The 17206-nt window shown below is 40.1% G+C and overlaps 1 protein-coding gene across 7 annotated transcripts; it reads left to right on the forward strand.

Annotated features, from left to right (window-relative positions):
* The first annotated feature begins 4866 nt into the window (after positions 1-4866).
* Positions 4867-12742, forward strand: LOC133909382 (protein SEMI-ROLLED LEAF 2-like). Of its 7 annotated transcripts, none has more exons than XM_062351785.1 (21): positions 4870-5353; positions 5468-5979; positions 6069-6312; positions 6434-6508; positions 7000-7115; positions 7199-7313; positions 7394-7522; positions 8077-8124; positions 8468-8625; positions 8710-8909; positions 9033-9325; positions 9421-9570; positions 9652-10017; positions 10118-10270; positions 10648-10723; positions 10913-11040; positions 11180-11380; positions 11473-11607; positions 11720-11851; positions 11954-12145; positions 12237-12742. In XM_062351785.1, exons 3-21 carry the CDS (start codon positions 6178-6180, stop codon positions 12381-12383), a joined length of 2949 nt encoding a protein of 982 aa, XP_062207769.1. In that variant the 5' UTR covers positions 4870-5353; positions 5468-5979; positions 6069-6177; the 3' UTR covers positions 12384-12742. The 7 variants fall into 7 exon arrangements, with proteins under 7 accessions (XP_062207775.1, XP_062207769.1, XP_062207770.1 ...); XM_062351786.1 differs by having other exon boundaries at positions 5468-5724; XM_062351791.1 differs by having other exon boundaries at positions 4867-5353; positions 5468-6312; positions 11954-12133.
* The last annotated feature ends 4464 nt before the right edge of the window (positions 12743-17206 follow it).

Consider the following 17206-nt stretch of genomic DNA (forward strand, 5'->3'; position numbering starts at 1 on the left):
TTTAAGCTGAAATTTCAACACCTTATAAAGTTATTTTTCTTGATGCTAGAGGCATAGAATTCACATACACATGTATATATGGTAGGGTCTTGAATTTTCTACCTCTAGACCATCATCTTAGAGAGCTTACTTGCTCGGTGATCTTGTCTCTGTTTCGTCCATCTTCAGTTACGAGCTTTTGAACACAAAGACACATATAATGGTTTTAAATGGAACCTACGGTTTATATTACATCCGTGGAGTCATATTGCCTTAAAAATTTTCATCTTAATTTGAGGTGCGTTGGGTGATTAAAAATAGAAGAAAAATATCTATTTCGTAAGAAATTGTTAAGTCACCGATTCATCCCTCTAGTCGTCACCTTGGTCCTACCGTCTAGATTAGCAGAAACATTGTCACAGCAAGTAAACATGAACTTAACAGAAGATACTTGATAATTCAGAAATTTGAAAAATTAAAAACAACAACAACAAAACTATGTATCGGCAACGTCAAAAGCTTTTTTAAAAAAATTGTAGTTTTCTGTATAAAGTACAATAACCCAATATTGGTACAAGTCTTCCTCATATTGTTCTTCATATCAATAAATGATCAATAGTTTATGGTTTGGATCTTTTAGAATATAGCAAACAAGTACACTTTAAAAAATGTCCTCCATTTCACACCTGAGACTCAGAGCAGGTACTAACGTTATGACAAGCTTCAAGCTCGAGCAACTACACGAAAGTTCAGAACAAGAGAAGAAACCAAATCAAATTCTCAGCCACTCGGGCCTCCTCTTGAGCTCTCTTCCGGGGACATCTTCGAGCTGAGACACCTCTGGTAGGGGTGGGTGGGTGATGCACTCTCCCATGTTCACATACCTAAGGTTCAATATTTCAGATGTTTTCAGGGAACTCAGTTTTGAGACTTTATTTTGTCAGATTACAGTTGAAGCTTTTAGAAACAAAGTTTTTCCCAAGAGCTTCTTGACCAAGAATAGGGAACTTCTTATGGGAAAAGAATTCATGTTTAGATCATTGCCAATCAGTGTGCCAAGCTCGCTTCTACAAGCTTTTGCAGATGACATGGTTGTTTGACACACTTCCGTAGCACATGTTCTTGGCCATGGCATCAATGTCAGACCGCTCGGAGCTCAGATCATTGACCGACCGCCCGGATAGGATATCAAGTAATGGCCGCACCGGAGAGCACAATCAATATGGATCATGTAGATACCGTCAGATCATCATCGGCTTCGGTGAATTGCTTGAGGTGACCAATATATATATCAATACTAATGGTGGAAGAATTCTCAAGCTCAGGGCCTCTGCTACTGTAGCAATGGGCCTGGGTATGTATATGCATGTATACGAATGTATATATGGTATGTATATGTATGTATATATGTATATACATATATAAGTATATAAGTATATGTATACATGTATACATATATGTATATATACATATACATATATGTATATATACATATATGTATACATACATGTGTAATTTTTTTCAAATTTTTTTAGAAAAATGTCAAAATGAATATTAGTTATATTAATAAATCAGCTGAAAAAAATTTTAAAATGCAAAGAAAAATATCTAAAACTAAAAAAAAATATGAAACAAATTTTTTAGGTTAATATTACTTTCACCTACATGTTAAAACTATATACATGCATAAAAGTACTACTATTTTCTCTATAATTAATTAAATATGTTTAACATTAATAATTTTATAAATAAATATTGAAATATATAAAATTTGTGAACCTAATTTTTTTAGTCTTTTTTTTATGCTCCATAAGAAAAATAAAAAATAGACGCGGTGTAGAAACGCTAATCAGACAGTATATATATATTATCTATCTAACGCGGGTGGGTTTGAGGCCTCTGGAGCTATCCAAGTCGGCTATTTCTTCTAAGCTGTTCGATTAGACCAGCAGTAGATCAGCGTCGTCCGATTTCGTCTGTTCACCTCGTAGCTTCAAGGATGTTCTCCGCTCGCCTGGTTGTAGCTTCGATCCCATACCCAGGTACCTGGCGGCCTCGCTCCACCTCCCCAGGCCACACCCGCCACCTCCTCAGCACCTGTCCTCCTCTCCCACACAAGAAGGGCGCGGGCGCGGTTGCTGCTGCAGTGCTGCCTTCCCCTCCCGCCGCTGCCACCTCGCCTCTCCCCTGATCCCATACTGTGTGTGGTTCCCACCTCTCAACCTCCGTTCCACTTTTCCCCACCCCCAGCCATGTCTGCCCCTGCCTCGCGATGGGAGTCTCCCCTGTTTGGGATGGGACTCTTTCTCTAGACGGCTTCAACGCCTCGACATCGGCACTGATTAAGAGGTGGAAGAGATTGAGGTTGACGATTCTCTTCCTGATTGGACACGGAAGCCCTGCTGCCAATTGATGGTGCCATCTGAGGTTTCTGCTCAGTGCATTTTCCCTCTCTTGTTACATTAATTTTTAGATTTCTGTCACTGGTGATTTCGCTTGTATATTGTGATTTGTGAAGTGAACCAAATCAAACTGCATGCATGCACTGTACTTGTTGCAGAAGCTAAGGATGCGAAAGGGAGAAGATGAGAGCGGACCGAGCGGTGGTGGAACCATTGTAAAGATAGGCCCAGTGGGCGGGGAGGCCTATACGCTGCACATCCTATGAGGGAACCTACGGGCTGTCTGACAACCGTTAGGCCCATGTAGTAACTTTGTGCATTTTCTTTTTTCTTTTCGGATTTTTTCTGTTTCAAGTATAATTTAATCGCTGTAGTCGATTAAGAATCAGTTTTTTTTCGATCACAATATGGCGCATATACACATCACACTCAGTACCTACTATCACACGTCTAAAGATAATATGATATATTTGATCACAAAGAGTAAATGGTATTAACGAAAAAAAGTAACAGGCATCCCAATTCCCAAATTTCTTACTACATGACCTGGACGTATCACACGGCCCAAATGTTAATTTATTACATATATTAAAGGATCAAGAATGGAATGACAAACATGATTATTATATATTATAGTTACTGTAGCACCGCGCCCATGTATGTGTATGTATGTATACAGTTACATATACATGTATGCATATACATACATACATGTATATAATACAATTTTTATTTTCCAGAAATTCCAGGAAAATATCGAAATGATCATTAGTTATATTGATAAATCGGTTAAAATAATCTAAAATGCAAAGAAAATATCTTAAACCAAAAAATGGGTCCCACATATGTGTACGTATATATATGGTTCTATATACATATTCTTATATGTATATGTATATGTATACCTATATGTATACATATATACATATATTTACACATATAATAACATTTTCATTTTTGGGAAATTCCATAAAAATATCGAAATGAATATTAGTTATATTGATAAATCGACTGAAATAATCTAAAATGCAAAGAAAATCTAAACCTAAAAAAATATGATTTTTTTGATAGGTTCTATTACTGCTGTCTATATATTAAAATTATGTGTATACATAAAAGTAATACTATTTTCCCTATACTTAAATGAATATGTTAAATAATGATAAATTTATAAATAAATATTGAAATGTTCAAAATTAGTGAACCTAATTTTTTAGTATTTTTGTCATGTTTTGTGCAAAAAAAAGAAGATGCAATGTAAGTGCACCAATCCGCCTAGTTCCCGTGAACCCAAGAGCACAGGGAGGGCGCAGCATAGGGAAGTCTGTGCAATCGAGCTTGCAGAGTCATTTCCAAGCATTCCAGTGTGTAGCTGTGACTTGCATGAGACAGGATAGAACGAAAGATTTGAGGTAGACTGTCACTCCAAGTCCAAAGAAAGCAAGTGACTTGGCAGCAGTATGAATGAATTTTAGTGTATCTTACCAATGCAATTTTTTTTTCAGTGATAGACGACGTACTCATCGATAGCAATACGTCTGTAGCGATTTTGTCGATCTTCAAGTTCTGTATCTTCGAATTTTAATAGACATTGTGTGAGTGTGCACGCGAGTCTACGAGTTATACTGATGTTTTTTTTAAAAAATAAATTCCGTTCGTGAAAGTAGAACAAACCTTTTCTTTTGCTATTTAGTCCTGTGTGGCAATTGGCAACTGATCACAAAATCTTGGCATCATAACTGAAAGAGCGCTTGCGCTAACCTTCACTTCGACTACAGTACTAGCTATAGCTAGGAAACAAAACAGACGGATTTGCCAACCAAACTCACTTCGCGGTGGATGCTAAAACTTTGACCTGCCGTGAACCAAACTCGATCACCATCAGCTAGCTCCCCGAACAGAATTAAACCTAGAGCTAATATTTTTTTATAATTAGTTCAAGAGATATCGTAAAGTCACTTGAAAGGTTGCAACTTGCATTGGAAATATTCTAATGCCTTACTGTATTTGGGTGTTAGCTTAGAGTAGTGTTTTTGGTGTTAGCTTAGAACCGAGCTAAGTTATTCTTTGGAGATAATGTTTCCAGCCTATGAATAGTCTGCAGCAGATCGTAATTCTACATCTACTTTGGTTCAATAGAATCCCCATTTAACTTCTAGAAAATAGTAAATAGAGTGTTGATGTGGACACCCACAAGCTGCATATTTCCTACCATATAGTGCTTTAGAATGCAGTAGTTTTTTCACATCAACATTAGAATATTATTAGCTTTTACTAGCCAATAACCAGCCACCAACACTCAACAAGATATGCAATTATGCCACGAGGAGGACAAGGTCATAGGCTCATGGGAGTGTACATGGGACAGCTAAGGACAGGTGGTGGCACAGCTCAACCGTATGGAACGCGAGACATGTTCCTTTCCATTCTTGATGGTGCTGTCCGTCTGCCGCTTCTGACTCAGATCGCACAAGAATTTTGGCACCAGCCATGGCAAGAGCACGGACGAGCAGAGAGAATGAGAGATAGAGGAAAGTCCATTCTGCCCTCCGTCGCTCTAGGGGAGGCGGTCAGACATTGGACGTGGAAAGGGGAACAGTGAGGGCGTATACGTAATTTCAGTCACTACCCTGCAGGCCGAGGCTGCGAGCCCGAGCTGCCAGCCTTGTGCTGTTCTGCATCGTCCGACGAGGCCGACCTGTGACTGCACACGCGCAGAAAAGAGGAAACAGAACGTGCCTTTTCCGGAAAAGCCCCCCGAAATATTCTCGCCTCCTGCACACGCGCGGTGGAAGAAAAAATCGCGACGCCCCTCACCGCAGCCGATGAATTACAGCGAGTGAGGGAGGCGACCGTTGCCTTTCGCCTTAAACTATCCTGTCCCCCCGCGCCGCTCCAACGCCCGACAGGCGGCGACACGGCTGGTGGATTGAGCCAGCCGGCGCGCGGCGATCTCGTCTTCCAGACTCCAGGTGGGTGGATCCGTGGTTGCTTCGGGTTTCTCGCGCGGATCACTCGCTGCTGCTTCATTGGCGTCTGGGGTGCGATCTGGGCTTGGGCGTTAAGAAAGGTTTCATCTTTGGCAGGAGTTGATCTGATTGAGCGGCCTTTCTTGGACTCTGCCGTTACCGATTCGGTCTACGCGGCGAAGTTTGGAGAAAAGGAGCGGTTTTGTCGTACTTTATTTGGCTCTTCACGCGGATTTGACTCAGGAAATTGGTTTTGTTTATCTCGGGTTGAAGTAGATTTGGTCAAAGTCAGACCGACGTAAGAGGAATTCTTCAGCGGTCTCGATTTGGTTTGGATCCGAAAGATTTTAATTGGCTACACGAAAGGGAGGAAGGCCCGGTCATTGAATTGCCTGCTGCTAAATTTTGCGCTGTTTGATCCAGCGGCGGAGCCACGTTATGGCCCGTGGTGGGTGCATAGGCACCCGATCCAAAAACACTGTTAATAATGGATAGCATAAACAGTAATTTGCTGTTTATATAATAAATAGTAAGAGGCCGTGCACCCTGGTTTGGCTACTGGCTCCTGGTTTGATCCCAGTTGGATCAAAGGAGAGTTTAGTTCAGCGTACCATCCCAAGAGTAGGACAGTAAGAGAGTGACCAAATTGTTGGAGTTCTGCTGAGAAATGTTCAATCGTGTTGTTTGAGCCCATTTGTTCCAAATTTTTGGTTTTTAGGGGCTACAAGAGAGTACCAAGGAGGAAGGGATCAGGACTCGGGAGTAGCCGAGGAGCTTTGATCCGTGCCTCCATTGTCGGTGGAATCAAAGACTACGACCGGAGGAAAATGGGGGTGATGTCGCGGCGGGTGCTGCCCGCCTGCAGCAGCCTCTGCTTCTTCTGCCCCTCGCTGCGGGCGCGCTCCCGTCAGCCCGTCAAGCGGTACAAGAAGATCATAGCAGAGATCTATCAGCTGCCACCGGTATGGCGAATCCTGCATTGCTGTTAGCATTTCAGTCATTTCTGATCTTAGTCGTATTTCTGCATTTTGGTGTCTGGTGAGAACTGTGAGGGGTTTGGTAATTGAACGTTTGGTGTTGTAGGATGGTGAACCGAATGATAGAAGGATTGGGAAACTCTGCGATTATGTCTCGAGAAATCCAGCACGCATACCAAAGGTAACATATTCCACCTCCACCCGTTTTTCTTAGAATGGAGACACCCAATCGTTGCTAGATCTGCTTAGGAGTTATGGCTGAACTCAAAATCAATGAAAAAACTGAATGCTGTAGTGCAAAAAGAAAAAAAATGTTCTTGAGTTGAACTGAATTATGTCAAGCTGATGGGCTTCTTCTGTATTTAACTCAAAATCAGTGGAAAAAACGAATGCAGTAATGCAAAAGGGAAAAAAAAATGTTCTTGAGTTGAACTGAATAGTCACCACAAAGAAATTGTGTCAAGCTGATGAGCTTGTTCTGTGTTAACTCAAAATCTGTGAAAAACCGAATGCAGTAGTGCAAAAAAAAAAAGTGTTCTTGAGGTGAACTGAATAATCACCACAATGGAATTGTGTAAAGCTGATAGGCTTGTTCTGTATTTAATACTATGTCAAGAAATGAAGAATGAGCTTGGTAAAACCAAGATTTATGTTCATGCCTTTTTTGGGCAGATCACAGAGTATCTTGAGCTGAGATTTTATAAAGAACTGAGGCATGAGAATTTCACTTTGGTCAAAGTTGTGCCATGCATCTATCGGAAACTTCTATGTTCATGCAAGGAGCACAGGCAAGTGTAAAAGTTCTGTTCTGTGAATGATGCATCCGTAACCAATCCTTGCTCCTACCCTGATCATATTGTTCTTGATTCAGGCCATTGCTAGCCACAAGCTCATTAATCATCATCCGCACTCTTCTTGATCAGAAAGCTCATGATGAGTTGCGGGTCCTGGGTTGTCTAATGCTTGTCGACTTTCTAAATGGCCAGGTTGTTTACATAACTTGCAAGAATTTGCCTTTACCGATAGATATTGCCATCTATACAATATAATTAGGTATATCTTGTAGGTCGACAGCACACATATGTTTAATTTAGAAGGTTTCATACCAAAACTTTGCCAAATTGGTCAAGAGCTAAGGGAAGATGACAAAGGGCTCTGTCTTCGATCTGCTGCACTTCAGGCTCTTGCTTCTATGGTAATACAGTTTTGTTTTTGAGTTATTCTTATGAAAAGTACAAGGCTGTCTGATGCCAGTCATTTTAAGGCCTATTTTCTCGAGAATACCAACCATTTAAAGGTTCATTTTGCAATTTTGTTGGACCAGGAATGATGGTGTGGAATAAAAGAGCCAACTGCCATTTCTAGCTATATTAGACATTTTCTTGAGCTTTGTGTTCTCCACAGAGGCACAGATATACTATATCGATTACATTGATATAACTTTAAGAGTCCTTGGTTCTAAAATGTACATTATTTTATTATCTATATTTAACTCTTCATGGTTGCTTTGCATTACTGGTTCTTTTCTTCCTTGCAAGTAATATCATCAAAGTAGTCTAGCATAATCAAGTTGGGACGTATGATTTTTAAAATTTAATATGGCTTTTATTTTTCCTTTTTTTGCAGTCCTGCCTGTATTCCTCATGTAAATATTGTTTTGTATTTGAATTACCCAACCTGCCTTTTTCACCCCTAATATTTTACCTCTTGTGGTGTGTACCATCTAATTCTCTCATTTTTTGTAATCAGGTCCAATACATGGGTGATCACTCGCATATTTCAATGGAACTTGATGATGTAAGTCTTTATTGCTTTTATACTGTTACAAGATGACTGGATAGCTTCTGGCAACTATTCTTTAATTTTCTTGTCCACATTGTATACGATTGGTGCAATCATCTTGAATCAGAATGGATGGATTCTTTTGTAGTAGAAGTAGGACGACAGATATGTGTAAAAGATATAATTAGAACTTGGTGAATTCTGAAATTGTAGGTCTATACCACTTAATATAAAAAGAAGTGCAAAACTGATTATAATTGATAAGTGGTCAGAGACAACATTCCATGAAACAAAACTTCAATAAGCATAGCTCAAATTAAGGGCTTCGACTGATATCTGAATTCATTCTTGAACACAGGTTGCCTCAGTGATCATAAGTTGTTATGAGGCTAATCAAACTCTCTCAATAAAAGAGGTTGTCAGACTTCAAGATGACGATGATTTGGTCATACATGGGAGCTTGGCAGTGTTACCAGTGTCTGGGCAAAATTGTGCCAAAGTGGCATCTGATACAATGTGAGCTCTCCTGCTAATGTAAAAATAAAAACCCCTTCCAGATCCTTATGTATCTTTCATCCCTTTAATTGTTTAATGTATCAGCAGGGCTACATCTGAAAATCCAGCTCATTGGTCAAGAGTATGCTTACGTAATATGGCTAATATTGCAAAGGAGGCAACGATAGTACGGCGCGTTCTTGATCCTCTTTTCCGCGTTTTTGATAGCCATGACTATTGGTCTCCTGAAAATGGGATTGCCCTTTCTGTTCTACAAGAAATGCAGAAACTGATGGACAAATCAGGTGCAGCAATTTTCATCCATGTAATTTCTTTTTCTCCTTTTTCCCTTCTTGCGTTTTGCCTTTCAATTGCTAGCATTCAACAGCAGACAAATGTAACACTCTTATTTTTTTTCCTACTGCCAGGGCAAAATGGACATCTGCTGTTATCTTTCACTATAAAGCACATAGATCATAAGAGTGTTGCCAAGAAACTTGTCAAGCAAATCAGCATTGTAAAAGTTGCCTCACATCTTGCGAAACATGCAAAGTTAAAGGCATCAGTGACAATAGCAAGTGCGATCAGTGGCTTAATAAAACACTTACGCAAATGTATGCATTTTGCTATTGAAGCATCAAATGCTCATGCTGATGTTGACAAGTGGAACAATGCACTTCATGTGGCCTTGGAGGAGTGCCTAGTGCAATTGACAGAAAAGGTTATTATATTGTTTTGGCTCTTTATTACTATAACTATACAACATTGCTCTCATCATAGATATCTTTATGAAAAGTTGTTCATTTTACTGAATAGGTTGGGGATGTTGGGCCTATTCTTGACATGGTTGGTGTAATGCTTGAGAATCTCTCTCATTCTTCTACCCTCTCAAGAACAACAATTTCATCTGTTTATCGCACAACACAAATAGCAGCTTCTGTCTACAAGTCATCATACAATCAGAAGGCAAGTCCCTATCATGGCCACTATTGCAGGAGAAGTATTTTTCTGTGAAATATTAACTGGAATTACTTGTGCATATATCAGGAATTTCCTGAAGCTTTGTTTCACCAGCTTCTCATAGCAATGATGCACCCAGACAATAAGACAAGAATTGGCTCGCATCGTGTTCTGTCCACCATTGTTGCACCTTCACTGCTCTGTCCATGGTCAGCCATGAGCTTTCCTATCCCAATGAAGGACAATGGTTCGCAGAGTTTACTTTTGTTGGCCCTCTCAGCTTTCTCTTCTGAGACTATAGTCAATGAAATGGGGACCAAGAACAGGATCCAGGAATCCTTGCAGATAAACGAGAAATCAGAAGCTCTAGTCAGTACTGAGAATGGATACACACATACAGAACCAAATACAAGGCAGTGTCCTGGGAACCCATATCTTGCATCATTCGATAACGTATGAAGTCCAGCTAGTATATGTATACTACCTTTTTTTTTTACTTTCTGTGTTTTTGAGTGCCCAACTGATGTATCATCTTATTTTTCTTCCATCCTAGCAGAACCTAAAGTTTATGAAGTTGAACAGCAACCAGATTGTTCTTCTTCTTTCATCTATTTGGAGCCAAGCATTCCTGGAGGATAACTCACCTGCAAATTTTGAAGCAATGGGCCATACCTACAGCATTGCTTTGTTGTGTTCGAAAGCAAAAGTAAGTTAAGGCCAATAATTTTATTATTGTTACCCAATAGGCTAGAAGATCCTATCAAATAATATGTAACCAGGATCTATTTGATTCTGAATGCCTTGAAATGATATCAAATACATGTAGAATTTGTCAGCTTGGAGGCTACTACGTTGTTCTGAGTTTTAAAGGCCCTGATCTTTGCTCTTCGTTTTAACCAGTCTTTTGTTCCATTTGAAATTTGTTTGCTACATAGACTCTTTGCATTTGTTATTATGTAGGAAGCGTGAAATACTTTCTTACGCCCCCACGGCCCACTCTAGTTGGGTCAGCATACATGTGTCCGACCATGTTCTTTAGACTTGAAGTAGCATACATGTCTGACCAATAAATTTTCATGGCAGAGCTCCAGTCATGTGGCACTAGTTCGCTGTTTCCAGTTGGCATTCTCTCTAAGGAGGAACTCCCTTGGCCAAGAAGGTAAGCTCCTGCACCTTTGCCTGCCTTTGCTTTTTGCACTTTTACATAAGAAAGGTGTTGCAAGAACTGATATATGATAGCCTGCTTGGATTCACTAATGATAAATATTTTTTTTCTCAGTATTTTGATCCAGAATAGCAGTTAAGTGCCTCACTTGATTTCCACTTACCTTTTTCACTGTAAATGAAGATGATTTGCAGCCATCTCGTAGGAGGTGTTTGTATACGATGGCATCGGCAATGCTCATCTTTTCAGCAAAAGTAGCTGATCTTCCCCAGATAATTGCTCTCGTGAAAGCAGCAGCGCCAGAAAAAATGGTTTGTTGATTCCCACTATTTGAATATTTCATGTGTATTTGCAAGCCCTTATAGCCTTATAGGTTCATATGCAACTTACTGTGAATATGTAATGTTTAATAATGTTCGAGTTGCATTTACTCTTTTGTTGATTTTGCAGGTTGATCCTCATCTTTGCCTGATGGATGACTGCCAACTCGTAAATACCTCTGTACTGTCATTTAATAGTGAGATGGTTTATGGTTCTGAGGAAGATGAAAGTGATGCACAGGCCTTTCTTTCAGCCATAAACAAGGATGATACAGAGTTAATAGAAATTGTGATGTCCCACTTTAGGCAGAAGTTTGAAAATTTACCAGAGGTGTAGTTTCAGATTTCCTTAATATTGTTTCTTTATTTGTATAGAATCAAGAACATAACAGATAATTGAGTATCTTTACCCACGATCTGCAGAAGTTTCACGGGATAGAAGAACAACTTCAAGAGTTTTCCCTGGATGATTCATTTCCTCTTGGTGCTCCGCTATTCATGGAGACACCACATTCTTGTTCAATGTATGCAGAAAAGGATGACCACTGTTTTGATGAGGTCCCTACTGATCCTTCAAGAATAGTTGTTCTTGTGTTACAACGTCAACACTGACAATTGCAGTATTACTGTTCTAACTTGTCCTTTTTGTCTGCTTGCCTTCTGCCCTCAGGATGTTGTTCCTTCTGAGCTAGATGATGACGATGACATCTTTTTTGAACATAGTGGATCTCAATCCGACAGGAAAACATCAGGTTCTATGGCTTCATCAGATGTTCTAACCGTCAATCAACTAATACAATCTGTATGTGTCATCTCTATTAACCATGGCGCCTGTGAATTTCTTTGTTAATTTTAAACTATGCGCTGTCTCATCATGCTTTGTGCTTAACTGTTTGATTTGTAGGTTCATGATACAGCAAGGCAAGTTGCTAATGTTCCAGTTTCTGCCAACCCTGTACCGTACGACCAAATGAAGAGCCAGTGTGAAGCCCTGGTTATGGAAAAGCAACAGAAGATGTCTGTTCTCTTGAGCTTCAAGCATTCGAGGGGCGACTCCCATGGCTCAGCCGGGGTGGATGGACTGGTAACCAATGAGGCATGTATATCGTATCTGAAAAATCTACACTCAGATCCCCTATATTACTATATTATTCAGATCAACATCTCTCTCTTGTCACACATTGCAGTCATCTTTGCGGTCCGAGCCTGAGTTGCAATCGACAAGGAATGAGCGCATGCGACGCAGTGATTCGGCATCTAGCGAATCCGATCGTTCGTTCAGGCTGCCACCTGCTAGCCCATATGACAAGTTCCTGAAAGCAGCTGGACGGTAGACTGGTGATTGAGCCGAAGTTGGCACTTCAGTTTTCAAGCCTGTATACAGAAAAAGCTGACAAGTTACAAGTCTCGCAAGTTATTCCTTCGCACCGTTTTTTACTCCCGTTTCTGGGAACATATTCTCTCGAGTGTACATTTTCTCGACAAGTTGTACAAATTTCTTTACTGTCGATGAAAACCAGAATAAGTTAAGTGTATAGGTATCTGCATGTTCATGGATCATACTGCATTTTTTCATTTATTTGTCGTGAAAAAAGAAATGTCACAATCTTGCCATATTATTGTTGAATCCTTGGTCGCGAGAAACATCCACTTGCTTGAATTGTCGCAACCGTAAATGGGAAAATTGACTATATGTCCCGAAGTTAACGAGCTTTTGATAAAATGTTCAAAGTTGATGAACTTTTGATTATATTATTATATGTCTTATATGGACTAGTTTATAACAAACTTTTATTTTAGCTATTGCAACTAGATACATGTACATAAGATGGCTCTTTTGCACCCCCCCCTCCCCTTTGCTGATCAAAGGGAGTGTTTCAAGCACCTCATGGGATATTTTGTTAAGAAAATCCATGGTGACTTTGGCATATGAACCAAGTAGTTATAGAAGAACCTAAGGTATTGGATTACCTTAATGACCATCACAATTTGCTATGGATGAGGTGCATTTCTACTGTTGTCAATTGTTATTTAATCATCAATTCTACTCGTTGTATACTTAATAACAATAACCTCGTACTTATTTTAGGTACATGTTCAACACAAATATCAAGTGTGACTACATAAATAACAATCTTGCAGAATCCTTCAATAGTTGGGTGAGGCATATAAAGGATTTGCCTATTGTTCAGTTGTGTGATAAGCTGAGAGAGATGGTCATGGAACTGTTTAGGAAGAGGAGAAAGATTGGAGAGCGACTGCAAGGTAAAAGTTGACTCCGAAGAAGAGAAAAGTATGCCATCTTTGATTTAAATGGAGTCTTTTTGTCATTTGCAATACTTATGTTTGATTGTTAACATGAACTAAGCACTGTGTGCTGTGTGGAATGAAGCTTTGCAGTGTAAGGCTTAGTAATTTTCTTATGATGAGCTAGTACTTTCCAGTGTAATTGCAATACTTATGTTTGATTTTCTGCATGTATGATGAGCTAGACATATGGTAGTTCTATCTCTGCAGAGGATGAAGCAATACCATACTGTGAGTTTCATCATGTGAGTCCGTCCATCAGAGCTGCACTTGAGCATTTTGTGCACTAGTCCGTCCATATATTGGCAAGTAGAAATGAACCCCAAAAGAAGTAAAGAGAGGTAGTGGCCACTGGCCAATTAGGGATCAAAGCAGAGCAATCGAGCACACCGAACGGAGAGACAAAAATGAACAGGCCTGCAACGGCGCACTGCACTACTGCCGACCAGAGTAGACCAAGCTGGATGCTAATGCTAGCACGAGAGCAGAGCAGAGGAGGAGAGGAGGCAGACGTAGATATCTAGCTATCGCCGGCTCAACCGATCCATCCATGCTAATGCTAATGCTGCCAAACGATATGAATTGAGATATTTGTTTGTAAAGAGTAAACTTGTCTATTTATAGAGTTACTGTTTCACATTTATAAAAGAGACAATGCGGATATATTATCGAGCTATACAATCAACTTTAGATATATAATCAAAAGTACATCAACTTGAAATATTTTATCAAAGGCTCGTTAACTTCGGGACATATACTCAATTTTTCTGGTAAATTTACGTCTACATGTCGCATTGCTGCAAACATATTAAGCGTTTATTTCCTTAGACTTCTGCTTTTGAACTTTTCTGAAAAGCTGTGCTTTTTACTTGTCTGAAAAGTTGATTTTAGAAATAAGCTGTTAATTTCTACAACAAATTTTTAGCTTTTCAGCACATAGATTCTCAGAAAAGCGTCTCTCAACGAACTTCTCAGTTTTAATTTATTTTTCTCAGAAGCATATTTCTAACTTCTCATAAACCTATTTATTCTGATTTCTGATTTCGAGCTTCTGACAGAAGCAGAAACAGAGCCAGAAGCAAAAAAACAAACAGCACCTACACGTCGCTGGATTACGCATTCGCCATCTATTTGCTAGCCTCTCTGTTTATCATGCACTCCTCAACTTCTAGTTGCGGTGCTTATCCCCGTGTACCCCCTCTTTTGCGGCAAGCCTCAATGGCCGGTAAGGTAAGCCTCCAACTTACACTAGGGTTTTGCTCAATGCGCAGGATCCCTAGCATCACTGAATTGCCTCTATGATCTTATTTGGTAGAACTCCAACTTTATATTTTACGTCAGATTTTGATGTTGTAAACTATAATAAAATAATTTAAGTCACTATTTTTAATTAAAATAAAAAAGCTAACTCACTCAAATATTTTAAGTTTACTTATAGTTACAACTCTAAGAATTTTTGAACCGGAGCTCACGCACTAATACTGCAGTAAGATTCGCTGAATTTTTACTCTCAGCTTGGCCGATAGGTGTTCCGATGGATTTTGTTCGGGGGCTCCAATCATCATCCTACCTCCGCGAATATCCTGTGAACTCTTTCTTCTTGGGAGCATTAGCTAATCCATTGCGACGCACTTGTTGTCGATGTGAAGGAATTGATGGCAAGAAGGCAGGGCGGCCGGGGTGCCTGCAGGCCTGTGGCGATGGCCGCACGGCAAGAAAGGGATCTCGGCAAAGTTGGGTAAGCTCCGCCTGGCGCCGGCATGCTCTGAATGGAAAGGCTCCTCCAGCAGCCGGCGCCGGTGATCTAAGAATGCGGTGAAGCCTAGCTGCTTGAGGGATGAGGAGTGGAAAAAATGTTGCGATTGGGTTCTGGGTGGAACTGAAATAGGCAGACACTGATAGGCGATAAATGAGAAGAGCATACGATAGGCTCATCGGCGGACAATGTTTCGTGTTATTTAAGGATTCAGAGTCAGGGAGGCGGAGGAGGAAATCAGTGCGCTGCAACACTCCTCGGGCAATCTATGCGGCATTCATGTTAGACATCGCAGGTATATTGTTGCTTTGGTGATTTTGAATGCCCTCTCAAGTGTTTGATCAAATATAGCCTTGGTGATGCATAAAGGTGACGATAAACAATGTCAGAAGAAACCTAAAGCTTTTGATATTTTTTATCACTGATGGTTTAATTTCTCATAGATTAGCTGATGTCCTGGTGCACTACAGTGTTACATGGTGTTATGAAATTAGAGTAAGGAACTAATGTTTAAATACTTAGATTTGCCAGTCCGATCCTCACCAACAAGTTTGCAACTATTTTAAGATGGCTTAATCACTTTAAGTAGCTCATATAAATTCACTCGTTTATCGCAATCTTCTGCATACTGGCTAGAAAGTTGAAATTGTCATACAAGAGCTGTCACCCTTTGCTGTCAGATAATTATAAACCGAGTTTCCGTTATGTTATGCTGCACATGTCATCTTCCCATGTTTCTTACTTACGTGCTAAATGAACTCTAGATTCACGTCCAAGCATCAGGGTTCTGACTTCTGAGTTTATCAACAATGAGTTAATTGGCTGTGAAGGTGCGAACTCAATCTTCTTTTTGGTTTTATCAAGTAAAAGATAAAGGCAAATCTTAAAGAAACTAAAAGCTAAAATAAAGTAGCCCATCTAAAGCATAATAGACATAGTAACTGACAGAATGTATGAAGCTTTTCTAGGACAGTAGTGTACAATTGTGTGCCAACATGACTACTGCAGGATAACCAAGCTTGTACACACATGAGATTTGTATTAGAAGTAAAGCTAAAATAGAAAAATAGGGTCTTAAAGGTGCATAACCTTTATCCATGAAATGTGAATTTCGTATCTTATTGGACAAATGCATGAAGATACTTCCAGAGAAACAATGGAGAAATCATCTCGGATAAGCTTGCCAGCAGTTTAGCATGCTTGAGTGTGAAATATGTGCAACCATTGCTTGTGCTACAATATCAATGTTTTTTTGTTTTTGCAGCATGAGTTATCTTTTGCCCCCACCCCTTTAAGTAGCTTTCCGCAGGTCAGAACTCAGCAGTAGCTCTTAAGAACCACTGAGAAGACAGAGCTTGGTCAGTTGCTGCGCTTGTTTGCCTCTGCAATGGAAAATACCTATGCATGCCCACCACCAAACAAGGGAAAACTGATCACAGTTTTGAGCATTGATGGTGGTGGGGTGAAGGGTATCATCCCTGCTACCTTCCTCGCATTCCTTGAGTCTAAACTTCAGGTTAATACTACGTTTCTCTGATGTATATAGCTTACAAATCAGTTGCCTTGGGTAAATTGTGATGGAATTTAGCATTCTTTGTAGATTTTTCTTTTGACAATTTTTTATCACATCATCAATATTATCTACATAACTATGTTTGAATGTTGATCGTAACTTAAGCCTTTGATCATGAAACTTTAATATTTGTTCTTTTCTGGTGACCAACATCTTTTCTCCACACACATGCATGTTCGAGGTTCATTAATTTGTTGGCGTGTTTTGCCTGTTAGGAGCTTGATGGGAGCAACGCATTATATTTCTAGACACCTCCTAGAGTTCAGGTGCATGAATTCCTGCGATTTTTCAGTCGGCACTGTAACAGGTGTGAACTCTAGAGAGAAAAAAATGCGCAAGGGCAAGGTTAGGGGAGGGGGGTTTGGGTTTGGGGTGGGTTCACCGGGTGTCGGGGTTAGAGGGATGCCCGAGGAGGTGGACGGCGGAGTGGCGGTGCGGCGAGGCACCGGTAGCGACGTTGGCGCCACTGGCTGTAGGCAGGTGGTGGGCGTCGGTGGCAAGGAAGCTCGAAAATAGATTGG

Source organism: Phragmites australis, chromosome 2 (genome assembly GCF_958298935.1).
Source record: "Phragmites australis chromosome 2, lpPhrAust1.1, whole genome shotgun sequence".
NCBI lineage: Eukaryota > Viridiplantae > Streptophyta > Magnoliopsida > Poales > Poaceae > Phragmites > Phragmites australis.